A 17,380-nucleotide genomic window follows, 5' to 3' on the forward strand; every position below is an offset into this window, starting at 1 on the left:
CATCAAACAAGGCACGCGGGCACGCACCTTCTGTCCACGGGAATTCGGTTGCAAACATCCTTTCATGGTGCTTGTTGAACATTTTATTAGTAAAATTATGACATAATACCTGAATCGTAAAATTTACATAAACGTATAAATTTCATATTGTGCAAAGAAATGTTAAAAAAATTATAATGGGAAAATTATTTTTTCTGCTTCGTGATTTGTTTCATTTCTATAAATTTTTCTTTTCATAATCAGTAAAGTACAAAATATTTCGTGTCTAAAAATTTGCGAATATTTATTTATTATTATTGCTTATTCGCTTGTTGTTACATCACATTGACTTGATTATTAATACAAGTTTTAAAAAGTTTGAAATTCGGCTTTTAGTTGATGGTTTTTTATCTTTAATTCTCTCACAGGAAAAACAATATCCTTATGAAACTATAAACGACCCAAAAAGATTTTTCTTTTGGCTTCAGATAATGTTTCACCGCGAATTCTTTGACCAATACATCATCAAAAAATTTAATATTAAAATATGATCATTTGTAATCCCTCTAATCTTTTAATCACTTTCTTAAAATTAATCACAAGTAAAAAATAAAGATAACAAAAAACCGTCGTATGGTCCTGTTTTTACGGGGCATTTCCTTTCGCAGCCTCCGTTTTAGGCTGCTCTTGATTTCACGTGGGCAAAACCATCATCGCTTCCCATCTTAATCCATCTTCTGAGCCATGTTGAATAAACAGCGTACTGCGAGTTTTGTATTTCCAGGAAGGTGCCGCGATTATACAGCCTCACCTCAGTTTACGTGCATATAAATCTTTAAATCCCTTCTCGGGCTCTTTCATGCCCACGCCAACCCCTTTTTCGAACGAAACACTTCGATTTCATCACTGACAATTTAATACATAAAAGCGCAATCCCCAGCGACACGTAAATCTTTGCTGTGGAGTACTGAAAAGAGGTAAGGTAGGCATACCGTCGGTCGCACACCTCGAGCAGGTTGCATACTTTTCAAACCGTCAGCGTAAGAATGTCTTTAGGTTGATCCGGGAAATAGTTCTGAGAAAAGTAAGCGCGGCTTTGTTTTTCAACAAACAATGCTCTTCGTATTTAAAATAAATAATAGGATAAAATAGAAAAAAGGATTAACGCAATTGCAAAAATTCCTCTTTGCCGCCTGCTTGATTTTTTCCTTGATTTAAATAAAATGAATAGTTTTTAATTTTTGAACTTATTTCCGATTCGATCAAACAAGAGATGGAATTGCAAAATCCAATTTTATTTAATCGTCAGTCGACTGCAATTTCACATTTTGAGTGTGTGCACATTGCAAACACATGTATGTATATGGCCAAAAATTGCTATGTGAACGTCAAGGGGCCTGTTGTGATTGAAATGTGAGAGATCAACCTGCTGGTCGTAAAAAAACTCTCCTGGGAGGTGCGAACTATAAAATTCAATCGCCTCGAGTCCAATTTTGTAAACAATCGCTTGCAGCCAGACAATGTCCCGAACAAGCGTGAAATCGTTTTCATTTTTTTTTTCGTTTAAATTGTATTGATATGACAGCCTATTGACGCCGCCTCTTTCCTAATTTGCTCCTCCGTATCATTTCTGTTTCTCAAAGCCAGAGTCAATCAGGGGATAAAATAAATTATTAAATTAGACTAATTTCATTGAAAAATCCATCCTTGTTTTGAAAATACGATGTTTACCTAAAGAAAAAAAATCATGATACATTATTTCCTTTCTGATTTAATAAAAATTTGAATGAAAGCGGAGTAGTCTTTGAATATTTAAATATAATTTTTCTATATAATAATTATAAGTGTAAGCAGTCTTGTTTTCAAGAATCAGGATAATTTTTTTTAAATAAATTATTGCTTGTTTTTGGATAAATATTGAAGAATATAATAATTATGACGTGATTTGTCTATCATAATATAAAAGCAGCTTTAGTATAGTACAATGCAGATAATTTATAAGGGATCGATTTGGTTGCGTAGGCAAAGGGGAGAGAACTTGTTGTGTTTGTGCTGCCTTTGAACGTGATTACCAACGAAGCACAAAACGAGCACATCATCTCGCGCCCAATCATCATCACCGGGCTATCCGTTCATTCTCCATGTACCCCATGTAGTCCATAGGCCGTTCCAAGATGATACATAAAAATTGGAGGGTCGTGCTTTTTCATGAAAAAAAAATCACGAAACTGGTGGAAAAAGAACTTGGATGATTAATACAAAAATTTCTTAAATTATTTAAAGAGGAGAATTACAATTATTCGTTTTAACGAACTTTGCACTTTGCGAGTTTCTAGAAGAGCAGCAAATTATATATAGAGTGGCAAGAGACAACTTTCATACACTTATTTGGATGCAGTTCGTTTCAAGATAAAATTAACAGGACTCTCCAGCTGCACGCACACCAAAGTGTGTGGGCGGAAGAAATTCTCATCCCTCTTGGTGACTCTTGACTTCTTGAGCGATACCGATACATATCAAATATTATTTTTGCATCCGAGTTAAGTGGAGGCAAAGTGAAATTCAAAACATGTCCCCCACATTTTACCCTCCTGCCGACGTCGAACGAGCTCCAGCAGGCAAAACAAACGTGACGGAACGTTTCGCTCGCAAATCATCTGTCGAACCATGGAACGTTTCATTGCATTAAAAGGCACCTGCTTTGACCAGCTTTTAATCAATAAATAAAGAGCTCAAAAATGTACTTCAAATATTCAATTAGTCAAAGGGAATGCATTTTAAAACTCAGCAATAATTCCCTTTCTATTCTTCTGAATCAGTGGCTTTATTGAACATCAAAAGTTAAAAAAAAACTCCTAATGATAATTGCTTCTCCACCGACTTCTTTAAATTAGGTTAGTAAAAATAATCCCAAAATTGATGACAAGCTTTATGCATATCAAAGATTTTAACAAGAGAGAATATATATCTATCCTCCTAATTTTTCCTCTAAAATATTTTGTGCCTGTATTTTGCGTGGGTCAAAATCTTTTTTGGAAATATTTTTATTAATATATATTCTAAAAATAAATATTTTCAAAGCAAGAAAGACTTTGTACTCACTTTAATTAATATTTTTGCCAATTCTGAGCTCCAGAGTAATGCATTAGAAATTGAAACACAAAAAAATGTCAAAGCTTGTGTTGGCTCAAACCGAATCATCAATGGGGCATCAATATTGATTCAGAGACCAATGGTTTTCACGGCATGCAGAGCCTGGAAACTTTTAGTCATCTATAGAGAACTCGTACCCGAGGCCATTAAATTAAAAGCACTATCGCAAATTAAAAAGCGTATAGCCGTGTTGTGTGTGTGACCCATAAACAAATAAACCGATTAACTCTTCCCATCTTTCTGATGCATGTTTGATGCGTGTGCGCTTTCCGTGTGTCACACACGTATGTGTGGGGGAACATGTTTACTCAGGCTGCTAATACACTCTCGGCCTCGGCTTTGAAGGCTTGCGGCTGAACCACAAATCTGATGCTGTTAAAACCCTCAAATGTGTATGTGAATCTCAGTTTATTTCAACTCGATTTGTTTGAAAGTATCAAATAAAACGGGCCTTTCTAGGCATTCAAGAATTGAGAATCAACTTAAAATTAAATAATTATACTGGCCTTTTAAGAGTGAATTCACTTAAAGGATTCTGTGAACTTCTTCAACTTCTCCAAGGTCTCTTTCTTTTCATTCAACCAGCTTGCAACCTCCTTCTTGACAGCAGCAACCTGATTTTGCAACTGTTTTTCTTCAATGTCCAATCTATTCGCATCAAACATTTTGCTGTGGATTGGAAGAATTTTTTAAATCTTTTTATGATCATTTGTTTTGGAATATCGTACTGCACTATTTTGGCATGTTCAACGTTTTTCTCGGTCTCGGTCAGCTGAACAATTAGACGATCTCTACGTCCTTGAGCAACTTTCAAACTCTTTTTGGCTGCCTCCATTTTCCTCACCCTCATGTTTTCCACTTCAGCGTTGATCTTTTTTAATCCCTACAAAACAAATTGCGAATAAGTGAAATTCAAACAACAATTTAAATTGAATTAATTACATATTCACGAGGTCCAGCTGAAAACCTTTTGGCACATTGGGCCATGTGCAGCTCGTAGTCACTACTGCAAATCATCAAAAATAATTTCAAAGATTGAAACATATAAAAATAAGTAGAAAATTAATACATACAGTTTCTTCTGGTACTCCTCTTTCACAGAATCAATATCTTTTTCTAAAATCTGCTGCTTCTTGGTCAAATTCTCACTCTGTTCCACCTCTTTGGCCATGATTTTCTTCAGATCATTAGTCTGAGCAATCACTTTCTCGATTTGCACTAAAAATAAATCTCCTATTAACAAAAGTTCCACATTTTTTTTAACAGGGACAGGTGTACTTACTACGGCGCTGAGCAGTCTTGGTCTTGGTTTTCTTGAGCTCAATGCACAACTGATCCATCTCTTTGCTTGACTCGGCTATGATTGATCGATTATTTACGAATTGCTCGTGCTGCAAAAAAAAATTAATTGATAGAATTAACCAAGGATTTAAAATTTTCTATACATACTTGATTCAAGGCATGGTCCTGGAGGTTATTCAACTCCTCCGTCAGTTCGGTGAAGTCATGTTGTGCATCCTTAGCCCCAGCAGATGACGTGTTGGCTGACGAGGAAGACATTTTCAACTGCGGTTGACAGAAAAATTAAAATACAATGAGATCATAAAATTTTATGCAAGTTTCGGTAAGTTATATTTTATTAAAACTAAAATTTTGGCAATGTTCTATTGCAGAAAATTATACAAATTATCCATAAATTATAATTTTAATTGATAATGTAGGTTATGTGCTAGCGTTCCACAACTTCCACAACCAAATTATGATATCACATAAAAATTTGACATAAAAGCGTATCATTTTTCCGCTTTTTTTTCTTTGCATTTCGCTCTAATCCGTCGATATGATGCACAAAATAGAATAGATTCCGTATACATACCCAGATAAATAGGAACCAGGCGAACCAGCTTCAAGGTGGAGTGATTTTTGAGAATTCTTGTTCTGTTGTCTGTAAGTCTGTAAGCCACAAGAAAGAAATCACATAATTATATACCTTTCTGTCCAAATACATACGCGAATAAGTCACACTGCTTTTGATTGGCTCATTTTAGCTGAATTTGGCGCTTATTCCAAGGTCCTTGTTCCTCGCAGTTTCTTGTCTTGCCGCTATCGGCGCTACCAATCAATGAGCCTTCGACCAATGAGCAGTAAGCGAGCGGGAAACAGAAGGGAACACATGGGGCTCCGTTTTGTGCAAATGTGCATCATTTTCCAATTTGTTTACAACATCATTGATTGTTTTCGAAAAATTGCATCATTCAACGAATCTAATTGTTTGATAGCTATGAAATAAGCTTTGTCTACGATTCAATCGAATTTTATACAGAACTTTTGCAGTCAAATTTGCATTGTGCAAAAATATGGCGTCTCACCGGCGTGTGATTTACCTTGCAAGACGAATGTTTGGTGTGAGTTCTGCGAGCAGAACAACCATTCAGTCCGTGACAGACGTGCCTACAGTCTACGTTTCCCGCATGAAATACATTTTGGAGGGCAATCGTCTTCCATTTGAGGATGGCTTCACCTGTCTGACAGTTCCAACCTGTCCAGTCGGTTGCGAACAAAAACCGCCAAAGGGAAAGTTTTTTATCAACAAAACCACAGGTTATATATTGCTCTCCAATAGTTTTTGAGGACCTTAAAAAATGATTATATTTTTCAGGTTTGTTTGTTTGTCACGCGTGTGGACAGACTGGCTCTTGGCGATGGCTGGAAAAAAGATTGATGGACCAAACGAAAAACGGAGCCAGCTTGAACCCTCCAAGTTTCCCTCATAATGAAAGCTCGAAGAGTCAGAGTGAACCAGTACCTGAAAACATTATGTCCAGGTGTGAGCCAGCATCCATAGTTACCAACAAGGTGCTCAACAAGTGTCTGCAGAAGCTTAACATAGAGGTATTAAATTGAAATTTGATTTTTTTTTTAATGTAATACAAAACTAGAATGTCATAATCGTCTTGATTCTAATATTTGCATCGTTCCCCTTGAAATTTCCGCAAATAATAATTTTAAATTCAATTATTCCTTCACCAGCACGTCCAGAGAGAACATTTGGCACTTCTCGGTGCTCTGGTCGGCCCTGCCGAGATTCTTCTTCCCCTGCGAGGACCGTGCCAAAACATTGGCGCTTGGAAGCACCTCTACCAAAGCAGCGATGAAACAAAAAACCCCGCGGAGGCACTTCTTGGTGTTAAATCACTGGGTCAGCTTCTCTTGTCCAACGAAGAAGCCTGGAAGACAGACAAAGTTGCGCTTGTGGCGTCAGGTGCTGACTTGTTGGCTCTCACCTCCCAGAAGATTCCTGCTATTTGCCTCGACTCCCAGCACTTGCCACAAGAAGTACTGCCAAGATTGGAGCATTTCAAGACAATCTCAATTTGGTTTGGGGAGCATCAGTTGCAAGCGAAACGAGTGGCCAGAAAGCTAGGGATTAGTCGGTGCAAAATGATCAGGTAAAGCAATTTTTTTTGTACAAATGAAGTGAAACAAAAATTCCCTTCATATTTGAAATATTTATATGATGTATGCCTTTGTGAATAGATTAAATTTATCGCTCATTTTTTATTTTCCTTTTTGCAGAGCTCCTGAACTGCTCAACGGTCCACATAGTGTATTGCTTGCAAAGGAGCCAAATAGTGTTAAATTATCAGCCCAACTGCAGCAAGCAGAAAACTTGACGCATCCAGCTGTTGTATCATTTTCGACATTACGAGGAGAGGTTTTGGACGCTGTCACTAGAAGAGATGCGAGCAGAGGCATGCCATGGTCACGTTTCCCCCAACTTACTGCGACTCTTGGCGGATTCAGAGACGGAGAACTCACCGTGATGACTGGACCAACTGGAAGTGGCAAAACCACCTTCCTATCTGAGTATTCTTTGGATCTTTGCATGCAGGGAGTAAGTATTGATCTTATTAAAAAAAAAAAATTGAAAAATTAGACAAAATTGAATGAAGCTATTTTTTTTTTACCTTTCTCATCAAATTTTAAATTTAGATGAGTACGTTGTGGGGAAGCTTTGAAATCAGAAACACACGATTGGCAAAGACCATGCTAACTCAAATGGCTGGCATGAATTTGGAAACAAATTTAAACCGTTTTGACGAGTTTGCTGACAAAATGGAGCAACTACCTCTGTACTTCCTCGACTTCCATGGCCAGCAGCCGTTGAAGACAGTATTGAATGTAATTTGAAGCTTTTATATTAATTTCTTCTACAAAAACATTTTTTCCTAATTTTTCTAGGCAGTGAATCACGCTCAGTATGTGTACGATTTGGGTCATGTGATAATCGACAACGTCCAGTTCATGCTAGGACTTGGTGACTCAGAGTCAAAGTTTATAGACCGTTTTTACAGGCAAGATCAAGTGATTCAAGCCTTTCGAGCCTTTGCCTCTGCCACAAACTGTCACGTCACCTTGGTCATCCACCCTCGAAAGGTTGATTTTTATTTATCTGAAATAATATTTTAAGTTGCTAATTTTCTTACATAGGAAAGAGCAGATGAGGATTTGACATCGAATTCTATATTTGGCAGTGCAAAAGCTAGCCAGGAAGCTGACAATATTCTCATTATTCAGATAACAACTACAGCTGACAAAAAACAGAGGAAGTTTCTCCAGGTATGGTTTATAGCCCATCTAACAATAAGTTTCGTTCAATTATTTTCTTATTATGATTACAGGTGGCTAAAAACAGGTACACCGGAGAACTAGGTCTGATGCCACTCAGTTTTAACAGAGAGTCTTTGAGCTTTGTGAGAAAGAAAGTGGTGCCAAAGGTGAACGACGCTGAAAAATCTGAGGAGAAAAAGGAGCCTGAAAATAATGATCTAACCAAATTAGGAAAATCAAAAGTTGATGATTTTGAGCTGTTCCTCAAAACACATGCTAATGTGCTCAAGTAGCAGTTTTTAGGAATTTTATTTTTAAATTCTATTTCGCTGTAGCATAGCATTATTTTTTTAATTGAAAGTAGCTAGAGCATGGAATATGCTAAAATATTTCTTATCTAGTTTAGCCATCAGGATTACACGTCCTAAGACACAGCCTCTCATGTCAAAATTCATGGTTTTCATTTTTTTGATGACAATAACTATGCATTTATTTCACGTTCGAAATAAGCATTTCCTGATTTTACTGTTGTACAGATCTCTGTTCCATTATCTGTTAAACAGTTCAGTGGAATTCCTAAGTTAAATAATCATTAAATAGTTGTGGAAGCTTGTTGCTTATTGGCATTTCATCTGGATGAAATTTAAAATGAACCACGCATAATAAAAACCAAAATTTGTATTCCTATTTTGTTTATTTTGCAAGAAAATTGCAGAAAATTTCACCAGGCAGAAAGCAAAAATACATTTTTCATATATTGTAATACGCGATAATTTGGCAACCGACATTCTCATTTTATAATACTAATTATTCTTGCTTTATGTAGTGGATATTCATAAAAATAAAATGAATCAAAAATAGAAATTAATCAGAGTTGTGCAGCTTAATAACAGGCCTTTAAAAATTCTGGAAGTGTACTTAAGTTTATAAAATTTGCATCCGCAGAGATCCATTAAGTTATAGTGACAAGAAAATGCTTAACACAGGTATTGCTTAACCTAAAAGCTTGAAAGAAGAATGTTGTGCTGAAATTCTCTTTAAATTATTTTTTGGCGCAGTGTACGTAACTGTCTGCTGGCAGAGTATTGACCAGAGGTATTAGCCTCTCGCAGAATCGGTTATGGTTTCTCTCGAGCTCACGCTGGTACTCTCGTTGATCTGGGCCGATCAGATTTTTGTTCTTTCTCAGGGCGTCGCCACACTTCTTGGAAAAATCTTTAAAGCAGAGACGCAGCTTGTTCTGCAGACGTGTTGGTTTTGTCTGGCCGTCTGTGAGGTTGGACAGGAAGACAACGGCTACTTCCAGTGGGCCTTGATTGACAGTGGTACCAATGCAACCCTGAAGAACCATTTGAAGCATTTTCGGATCCGGCGGCTCCTGATTTGTTGCCTGAGCCAACTCCTGGGTCTTTTTCTGCATATCCTCAATAGCCACTTCAATTGGACTCAAAACAACCTGTTATTAAAGAAAAGAAATTAATATATTATGCTAGTTGATTTAGAAATAGGTCTTACTTGTCGTCGATCAACAACTTGAATGCGAGTTTTTACGTAAGGGAAGTGTGTCGATGTAGTTAGAATAGTTTTCCTTTTGTATTGCTCGTGGAGCTCTCCATGGGCTCGGCCATCAGGTGTGAATGGTGTTGCATAGATAAACCGTTCTAGAAAAAATTTGCTTTAAAAAAAAATAATTTATGAAAAAATCCTTACTGATGTTGTAGTTTTTATCAAACTGATTTGGTCGATATTTCATTTCAAAAGGCTCAAAGTACGGCTCAACATAGGTGATCTGGATGTAGGCTTTTTCTGGATCTAGTGTGCTCACGTCCACAGTGTTGGAATCTTTGATGGTGACAACATTTTCTGGACCAAACCGTTCACTGTAGAAATTCTAAAAAAATAATCATTCCAAGGTTAGATGTTATGAATTTTATTGAGAAAAGATTATACTTCTAAGCGGCTGAAAATTTCATGGAGTTTGGTCAGAGAGGGCTCCTTGTAAATGTACTCAACGCCATTGAGGTCACCAAATTTAGAGCCATAGAAGCCCACTCTGAAATATGTGCCAAAAATACGCTTTCCTTGCATCTGATCAATTCGTTCATAAGCTTCATAAAGTTTCCTGCAATGTACACAATCAAAAGTTGAAATGATTAAAAAAGTTTAATTTAACCTATGGACTGCAGAAAGTCTCTTATAGTCTCGATTTGACTTCACAATTGGCAGCAAAATCTGGTAGACTTCATCAACAGCTTCAAACATTCCAGCCTGAATAAATATCCAAATTATGGTTTAAAAGGATGACATGTCTATCATAAAATTAAATATTACTGAATTCAAATAGCTAGCGGCGTGTTCAAGAAGAAAAATCAGGCCCTGCTCAGTAAAGTCCTTCCCTAAGCAAACTCCCTCTTCGTCAGGACTAACAACATCATCTGACACAGCGCTTTCGAGAAGTGCGTTCGGGGTGACTTTCCGAAAAGCAACAGCACCAATGGGCATGTGAGGTTGATCCTCCAGCATGTGCAGATACTCGGCTACCAGGGCAGAACTGCTGACGAGGCACATGGCGGCCTCGGTGTGATTTCCCCTCTCAAGGTGCTTTTTAGCCATGTTGCTCAGCCAAGTGAGTCGAAGGTCTGGTGAGTTCCTGTAGCCCCTGGCAATGCGGTACATAAGGTCTATCAACATTTCTGGGTCTTCTTGGAACTCTTTCATTTTCACAGTGTCTGAGAGAATCATGTGCAGGTTGAATATCAAATCCTTGACCTGGTATGGAATATTTTTAAATTGATAAATTAAATTCACTCGGTAAATATAAAAATAACTTGCCTGTTCTGGGAATGAGGTGTCCTGCATTTCATTGTCCTCCTCTGCATAAACTAATACAGTTTTCAAGGAGCGCCGCAAAGACTCTTCATTGAAGCTCGAATCGGTTCCGACTAACGAACTTAAGGACATTGTGACCTGCATTTTCACTCTGGCCAAGTTCTGAAATAAATATTATTAAATAAACAATATTAAAAAAAAAAAAAAAAAAAATAGTTTACATTTCCTATTTCGAAGTTCTGTCTCATAAGTAGGTACAGAGAAGCTGCTGCCTGTGAACGCACTGTGCTGATGCTTGAGCTACAATGCTTCAATAAATGTGAGCACAGATCACTGCACTGCTCAGTTTCCTCATCAAAAAGCAAGTTTGGGAACTGCAAATTTCAAACACGTTAGAATAAGGCTAAAATTGTGATATCAAAGAAACTAACCTTGAAAATCAGTGACCTCTGGCTGGCAAAAATATTTTTCAATAGAGTCGTGCTTTGACTCTTGGACATGAAGTGAAGAATAACCTTCAAGACACTACCCAGCAAACTTTGGAGATTGTCAGAGTGTGAAGCAACCTATTTGGACAATTAATAAATTGATAAAATAATCCATGATCTTTAAAATGCTTATTTCAATATAATTACCTGCACAATATTTTCCAAAGTATCAAGGATGACTAAACCAATCTCAGTGCAGAAATTTCCCTCAATGTGTGCGTCCATCTCAAGCTCGGCTTTGGGTCGATCGCTTGTTTCACTGTTGCTGGACTTCCAAGTAAGTACTTCTTTGCGCCAGCGCAATCGCTCACCAGTCCCTCCAGGTTGCGGATTCTTTTCTGTGATAAATTCAATCTGATTAAAATATACTCAGCAATTAATTAACTTCTCACTAACCTTTTCTCCTCATCATCATTTCATTCCTCGCCGATTCCTTTCCTAAAATCACATCCTCTAATTTCGACTTCATCTCGGAAGTCTTTCGGAAACTAGGCTGGGACCTCTTCTTAGTGACTTTCTTGCCCTAAAAATATGAACTGTATTGAAGTTAAGATTTCAGGATAACAATAATACCTTATACTCAAAGCATGAAATGCTAATATACAAAACTTCCAGTAACTGTCTAAGACGAGCATTGGGAAGCTCAGCCCACCACTGCTTCAAGCAAGAAGTGTTGACATTTTTAATGACCCACAGGAAGCAGGTTAGCAAATTTCGAGTTGTCTCGTGAGTCAAGATCGTTTTTCTGGATGGCTATAACAATGTTGAAATATAATAGTTAACCTAATTTCATTTTTCATAATTACACAAACTTACTTGCTGGAAACTGGATAAAGATCCAGCAATTACCATTGCAATATTCTGGCTCATGTCAGGTTGATTTTCAGCTTCCTCATTAAATGGCCCCTTCGGATCTAACAACAAAAAAGTTTATATTAAAATATTTTTATTTTTATGCCGCACCTTTAGCATTATCATGTGGGCCTGTATGGAGTTGACCCAAACAGTCCATCACAATTCCAAGCAGGGGCAAATACAAGGCAGCTACTCTCGACTTGCATTCTGGGTCGGCATATCGTGGGTCGCAATCATGACAAGTCATCAGATTTCTGATCATGTTGACGCATTTTGCATGCAAATGTGGATTGCTGGAAGTTAATAAAAAATTATTTTATGACGAAAAAATAAATTAAGCAACAAAACTTACCTTGTGTCAAAGACAACAGGCAGCTCACCAAGGATCAAACCGACCAAAAAGTGCTGCTGCCTGAACTCTGGAGACAAGTCTGCGTAAGCAGATTTGTCACCACCTACCAAGGTGGACAGAAATGATGATTGGCTGTTTGAAGAAGATACAGAAGGACTAGGTGATGCTGGACCAGAGTTTGGTGCAAATGGTGTTCCAAATGGCAAGTTCAGGGCAACAAAGTGCTCATGACTGCAAACAATTCTCAGCAAGTCCGACTTAAAATAATAAAAAAAATCAATCATATGGCAGCAGATAGTATTTTATGCCAATAATACCTTCAAATGAATTAGGCCTGTGGCATCGGGCAAGTTCATCATCTTTGCCGTTATATGCTTGCAGTACAATTTGACAAGGCCAAAAACAAAACCCCTGTCAGCAATTGAGAGACAATCAAATAGGAAAAACGCAAGGCTTGCATTGAGGTTTGTAGTGGTCTAGAATATTTTAAAATATTTAGTACAAAGGCAAGATATGAAACCTGTATTTACTTTTAGATCTTTCGAAACTCGTGCCACAATTTCCGAAGTTACCATAGTAACCAAAGAAGTGATGTCGTCCAGAAACTGATCAGTGAAACGGACTCGTCGTGGAGCTTCCAGCATATCAAGAGATGCAAGATGAGTCACCATGCTCTTAACCATGAGTTCAAAAAAGAACCAAGAATTTGTCAGAGCTAGTTCTTTAGCCGTCCCACTTGAGACGACCCACTGCAGAACTATTTCTTCGTGGAGCAGTTTGCGAGATTTGCTGGCAACCATTGTTGTGTCCACAACTGCAATTTTAAGAATTTAAAAATAAATATTGTACTTTTTACATAATTGGTATTTGATTATAGTAAAAATAAATAATAAGCATACCTTCCGTATTCAGATCTGTCAGCATTAAGAAGAAATAATTTAAATTTTAACAAATATTTACAAACTAATTGAAAAGGAAAGTTATTTAATTACCTGGTGATCTCATACTAGCTGTCCGATCAATGCCTTTTGTTATCATGGCAATTTCTTCATCAGCCTCGTGCAGATCTGGGTGGCTTGTGCTCCTTGTAAAAATTTATAAGTAACTATTTTAAACATGTTTTAATTTTTGCACCTGCTGTGTCTAGTTGGGCTGATTGGTGTTGGTCTGGGCATATAACCTGGACTCTGAGGAGGAGAGAAGCCTGAAAGGCTGACACCTGAAGCTCCAAATGCAGCCGACGTCTGGTAATTAATGTAAGAAGTCAGCAGACTGTGTCTTCCGTGCTGATCTTTATGACCTTCTTGGAGGTTCTATAAAGTTAAAATTAGAACAGATATATATTTTTAACAAAATTAAAACAAAAATTTTAATTATTACCGTTATGTTTTTGACAACACATGTGAGAGCCTCGAATGCCTCTCGGGACAGATTCATTTTGACAGATCCAACTGCTGGTGATCTCACCACAAGATTAACCAATTTGTCCAGGATCAGTGGAAGAAACCGGACGAGAGGTTCTGTATTGGCATGGGTTAGATCAGCCAGACACATTTTAAGCTCTGTTTCCAAATTGGCCTCTCCAATTCCTCTAGGCACGTGTCCAGTTTCTGCCAGCTCGCTTAGGTAAAGAAACCGATCGAGGTATCTGTCCTTTGTATGGACAGTGGACTCAGCTTCAAGGAAAACACTAAATATGCCTTTGTGGTTGTCCAACCACTTCATGTTTGGAAGGTTCACATCCGGAGGGATATATGAATAATTCGACGGAGGTTTCTCAGTTGTGATCGGAAGAGAAAATTCTCCAGTTTGAAGACGGTAGTCTCGTAATAGAGGAAGCCACTATAATATTGAATGATATGGTAAAAAACATTTCTTGTGAAATTAAAAGCTTACGGTGTAGCCTATTGGTGTTTCTACTGTAGGTTGCTCAGATTTCTTTTGGCAACTGATGTGGTAAAATGTGAAAAGTAGATGATGATTGCTACTTAGGTTGCATGGAATTTTCAATTTAAATTCATCGTAGAAGTCGGGATTTCTGAAAAATATTGCATTCCTTGTAAGTAGAATTGTAGAGCATAACAATAATATTACTTGTTGTGGTATGTGACTGCGGTATATTGCTCAGAAGAAAATTCTGGACAACTAGAACGTCCAAACAAACATGGCATTGCATTCGATTCGTCTTCACCACTCATGAGCTGAATTTTCACAGCAATATTTCTTGCTGAACCAGCCATTACTAATAATATAGCGAAATTTTAAAGTTGCAAGTAATTGATATCAAATTTTTACCTGTGCGACTGGCAAAATTCACATCCTTTGGATAAACATACATTAAATCCCTGTACACATAATTGGGAGCAAAAATTTCTCTAGGGATGATTTCCAGGATCTCTTTTGTAGGTCTACCTTTGTCATCTGCAGAAAAAAAAATCAATAAATTATTATAAAAAAAATTGATAAAAATAATATCATTTGTTACGGAATTTTACTTACTATCTTCTCCTAATCAAAAAGCGGCAAAAGTGAACAAACCATATTTTTAAATTAATGCTCAAAGTTTATCAAATATTTACCTGGATAGGGCCGAAGTTGAGCAAGTTCAGGTGTGAGGCAATACTTGAATTCTTCAGGACATGGGGAAATATCCAGTTTCAGGGTTGCCGGAATGCATTTCAACTTTTTCATAAGAACAGCAGGGCGCTTCAAGTCTTGGAGGAACTTAAACAGATCCTCGTCTCTCAGCTTGTCACCCTCTTGTTTAAAGAAATTTGAAACGGTGAGGGTTATGGGTCGGAAGGTATCTACACTAGCACCCAAATCTTCGGGTGACCAGCTACGACGTTTTTCTCCGCAACGACGCTCGAGGGATCCTCTTCGAGTGAGGTTGCTCATGTCACTAGCTTTGCGCTTGAATTGCTCAAAACTGCTGTTGGATTTGCGCTCTCCAGTGAATAAATCTGTAGAATATATGTTATGTAAATATTAAAAAAAAAAATTGCTTAAAAAAATCTCACCCAAGCTATTTGATCCAACACTCTCCTTGTCACTACCTGAGTCTCGTTCAAGACTGTTACTGCCGTTAAAAACATTCATCATGTAAACAGCAGTCCAAGCAAAAGGCATGCGGTATTTTCCCAGACGATCACAAGATGTGACTGCATTCACTTTTACTTTCTCTCGATTCTGATTAAATGGAATACTTTTTATTAATAAGTTTCATAATCAATTGGATATTTACCTTGTCCTCTTTCATATAGGGCTCAGCACATTCAGTTATATCACCTTGAAGTACCTTTTCTAACTTAATGACCAGAAACAGATCTGCAGATGGGTAGGTGATGTTAAAAATGCAAGAACGACTCTGCGTACTGATGTCACTGAATGGAACGTGAGAACTCAACATTCTCTTGATGGACTCAGAATTCAAGTCAAAGTAAAAATTCTCAGAGACTTTTTTCTTCTCTTTTGCGTCATACAAAGCCATGCTGGCAAAAATTGGCTCCACCTCCAGCTCCAACCTAATTAAATTGGAAATAAATATTTTCAAATTGGAAATTGATATAAAGCATACTTCAATTGCAGGCACTTGACAAGAATTCTGTGACCAAGATGATCACTAGGCATTTCTGCAGGAATTCTACGCTCAACTATTTCTTCTTCGTCTTGGGAAGGATAAAGCAAAAATAAAGCGCTCTGCAGAAAAAGGATAATTAAACGCAAGGTCAAATTTTTTAGAATAACTTTTACTTGTCGATCTTCAAGCCTTCGTATTTCATTCAAGCTGTCAATTGTTTCGGGTGGATTTTTTTGCAGAAGTTCAGACAGCAAAGCATCGCTGACAGAATTTCTTAGATCAAAACTGGCCCAGCTTCCTCGAGGTGTTTCAGCGGAGCTTCGAGCATCCTAATTAAAGAAATTGATCAAACCATCAAGCAAATGAACATAAACCAACCCTTTCCTCTTCTTGAATTCTGTCTTCCTCTTTAATTCCATCTTGATCAACTTCAAACTGCTGCTTTGGCAGGGATTTGACTAACTCGTGCCTTTCACCAGCACGGTCACGAACCCAGCAGCTGCTGGAATGGTGCCTATACCTGTGGCTCACAACTACCCAATTTGCCGTATGGCAGCGAACCACGTCTCTGACCCCAATATTCCACTGGTCACTAAAAAATATTATGATGAACACTGATAAATACCAAGATAATTATAAACATACGGAGGTTCTTCAGGAACGATGAGCATTTCCGTTCGGATCTTGCGAGGCACAACCCCAACTTCAACATCACCTTCAGGAAATTCAAGAACATCCCTTAAAGGATCTCTGCTGACCATCACATGGTTTTGCTGCATGAAATCTTCATAATCGACAGGCTCTACAATTTCACTAGAAGCGATCTGAAATTACAATAATTATAAAAATTTATTATTTTTGCCTTAAGTGGTTAATTTTAAATTATAAAAAAAAAAATGTTACGTACGCTGATTGTGGAGAGTCCTGAAACGGAACTGTTGCTTTTCGGAATGCTCTTTTGGAACGGAGACGGGTTGCAAACTTGGCGACGAACGTCTGCCGCATTTTGTCTGATGGAAAAAGACAAATTTCCCGATTTAAATGTTTTAATTGCAACATATTTTATGTTTTTAAACTTACTTGGACAATTTCTGCGTAAAGGCCCGATGGACTGACGACATTTTGGGCCCAAACGGGCGAATTTCGGCCGCAGGGGACCGAATTCGACTGAGACTTGTTTACAAAACAGTGGGATACGGATTTACGAATGATGACTGCCCGAGGCCACACCCCGTCTGTCGCCTCAGTGAACTATTTCAACTATTTCGAAGGAAAGTGGACAGTGGACAGTTTCTGCATATGGGCCAAATGAAATGGCCTACAATACAATTCACAAAGATAATTATCATAGTTAATAAATGATAATGTTGTTTGTAAACTAAATATTTTAATATTTTATTTTTATGCAGAAATCTGAAAAGAAAATGAAAATTAGCAAATGTGAGTGCGCGCGCAGCCAAAGTCTAATTTCCCGCCACCAGAATTCAAATCGGAGTCGCTCGTGCACGGTCGGTGGCGATTCGTGACTCAAAA

At 37.7% G+C, this 17,380-nt stretch overlaps 3 protein-coding genes across 4 annotated transcripts; 1 reads left to right on the forward strand and 2 right to left on the reverse strand.

Moving 5' to 3' along the window:
- Window positions 1-3,464: 3,464 nt before the first annotated feature.
- Window positions 3,465-5,191, reverse strand: LOC132192962 (uncharacterized). Its single transcript, XM_059613212.1, has 8 exons — window positions 5,143-5,191; window positions 5,009-5,085; window positions 4,582-4,698; window positions 4,415-4,523; window positions 4,206-4,350; window positions 4,075-4,138; window positions 3,861-4,015; window positions 3,465-3,801 (listed from the first exon to the last, which is right to left on the reverse strand). The coding sequence occupies exons 3-8, from the start codon at window positions 4,690-4,692 to the stop codon at window positions 3,654-3,656; spliced, it is 732 nt and encodes a 243-aa protein (XP_059469195.1). The 5' UTR covers window positions 4,693-4,698; window positions 5,009-5,085; window positions 5,143-5,191; the 3' UTR covers window positions 3,465-3,653.
- A 100-nt stretch (window positions 5,192-5,291) lies between these two features.
- Window positions 5,292-8,163, forward strand: LOC132205845 (mitochondrial DNA helicase). Its single transcript, XM_059635170.1, has 8 exons — window positions 5,292-5,733; window positions 5,792-6,024; window positions 6,163-6,581; window positions 6,709-7,027; window positions 7,126-7,314; window positions 7,375-7,569; window positions 7,624-7,752; window positions 7,815-8,163. Exons 1-8 carry the CDS (start codon window positions 5,490-5,492, stop codon window positions 8,034-8,036), a joined length of 1,950 nt encoding a protein of 649 aa, XP_059491153.1. The 5' UTR covers window positions 5,292-5,489; the 3' UTR covers window positions 8,037-8,163.
- A 261-nt stretch (window positions 8,164-8,424) lies between these two features.
- On the reverse strand, window positions 8,425-17,226 carry LOC132205843 (dedicator of cytokinesis protein 7). Of its 2 annotated transcripts, XM_059635168.1 has the most exons (33): window positions 16,928-17,226; window positions 16,755-16,857; window positions 16,493-16,671; window positions 16,226-16,439; window positions 16,021-16,176; window positions 15,845-15,966; window positions 15,512-15,791; window positions 15,288-15,456; window positions 14,847-15,230; window positions 14,563-14,688; window positions 14,362-14,509; window positions 14,164-14,305; window positions 13,648-14,109; window positions 13,402-13,580; window positions 13,260-13,351; window positions 13,167-13,181; window positions 12,798-13,081; window positions 12,585-12,743; window positions 12,268-12,524; window positions 12,024-12,208; window positions 11,877-11,974; window positions 11,634-11,813; window positions 11,457-11,583; window positions 11,208-11,398; window positions 11,004-11,138; window positions 10,794-10,946; window positions 10,576-10,734; window positions 10,075-10,512; window positions 9,917-10,011; window positions 9,694-9,865; window positions 9,454-9,634; window positions 9,259-9,404; window positions 8,425-9,199 (listed from the first exon to the last, which is right to left on the reverse strand). In XM_059635168.1, the coding sequence occupies exons 1-33, from the start codon at window positions 16,966-16,968 to the stop codon at window positions 8,786-8,788; spliced, it is 6,186 nt and encodes a 2,061-aa protein (XP_059491151.1). In that variant the 5' UTR covers window positions 16,969-17,226; the 3' UTR covers window positions 8,425-8,785. The 2 variants fall into 2 exon arrangements, with proteins under 2 accessions (XP_059491151.1, XP_059491152.1); XM_059635169.1 differs by lacking the exon at window positions 13,167-13,181.
- Window positions 17,227-17,380: the final 154 nt, after the last annotated feature.

Source organism: Neocloeon triangulifer, unplaced genomic scaffold (assembly GCF_031216515.1).
Source record: "Neocloeon triangulifer isolate White Clay Creek 2 clone unplaced genomic scaffold, ASM3121651v1 ptg000003l, whole genome shotgun sequence".
In the NCBI taxonomy this organism is placed as follows: domain Eukaryota; kingdom Metazoa; phylum Arthropoda; class Insecta; order Ephemeroptera; family Baetidae; genus Neocloeon; species Neocloeon triangulifer.

What these genes read in the sequence shown, in the direction of transcription:
- LOC132192962 (XM_059613212.1), bottom strand. Translation starts at nt 4,692, where the DNA reads ATGTCTTCCTCGTCAGCCAACACGTCATCTGCTGGGGCTAAGGATGCA. An exon ending in CAAGACTGCTCAGCGCCGTA is followed by an intron (nt 4,351 to 4,414) that starts GTAAGTACACCT and finishes ATTTATTTTTAG; the next exon opens with TGCAAATCGAGAAAGTGATT. An exon ending in GAGGAGTACCAGAAGAAACT is followed by an intron (nt 4,139 to 4,205) that starts GTATGTATTAAT and finishes GATGATTTGCAG; the next exon opens with TAGTGACTACGAGCTGCACA.
- LOC132205845 (XM_059635170.1), top strand. Translation starts at nt 5,490, where the DNA reads ATGGCGTCTCACCGGCGTGTGATTTACCTTGCAAGACGAATGTTTGGT. An exon ending in TGCAGAAGCTTAACATAGAG is followed by an intron (nt 6,025 to 6,162) that starts GTATTAAATTGA and finishes TTCCTTCACCAG; the next exon opens with CACGTCCAGAGAGAACATTT. An exon ending in AGTCGGTGCAAAATGATCAG is followed by an intron (nt 6,582 to 6,708) that starts GTAAAGCAATTT and finishes TCCTTTTTGCAG; the next exon opens with AGCTCCTGAACTGCTCAACG.
- LOC132205843 (XM_059635168.1), bottom strand. Translation starts at nt 16,968, where the DNA reads ATGTCGTCAGTCCATCGGGCCTTTACGCAGAAATTGTCCAA. An exon ending in TTTACGCAGAAATTGTCCAA is followed by an intron (nt 16,858 to 16,927) that starts GTAAGTTTAAAA and finishes TTTTTCCATCAG; the next exon opens with ACAAAATGCGGCAGACGTTC. An exon ending in AGCCCAACTAGACACAGCAG is followed by an intron (nt 13,352 to 13,401) that starts GTGCAAAAATTA and finishes AATTTTTACAAG; the next exon opens with GAGCACAAGCCACCCAGATC.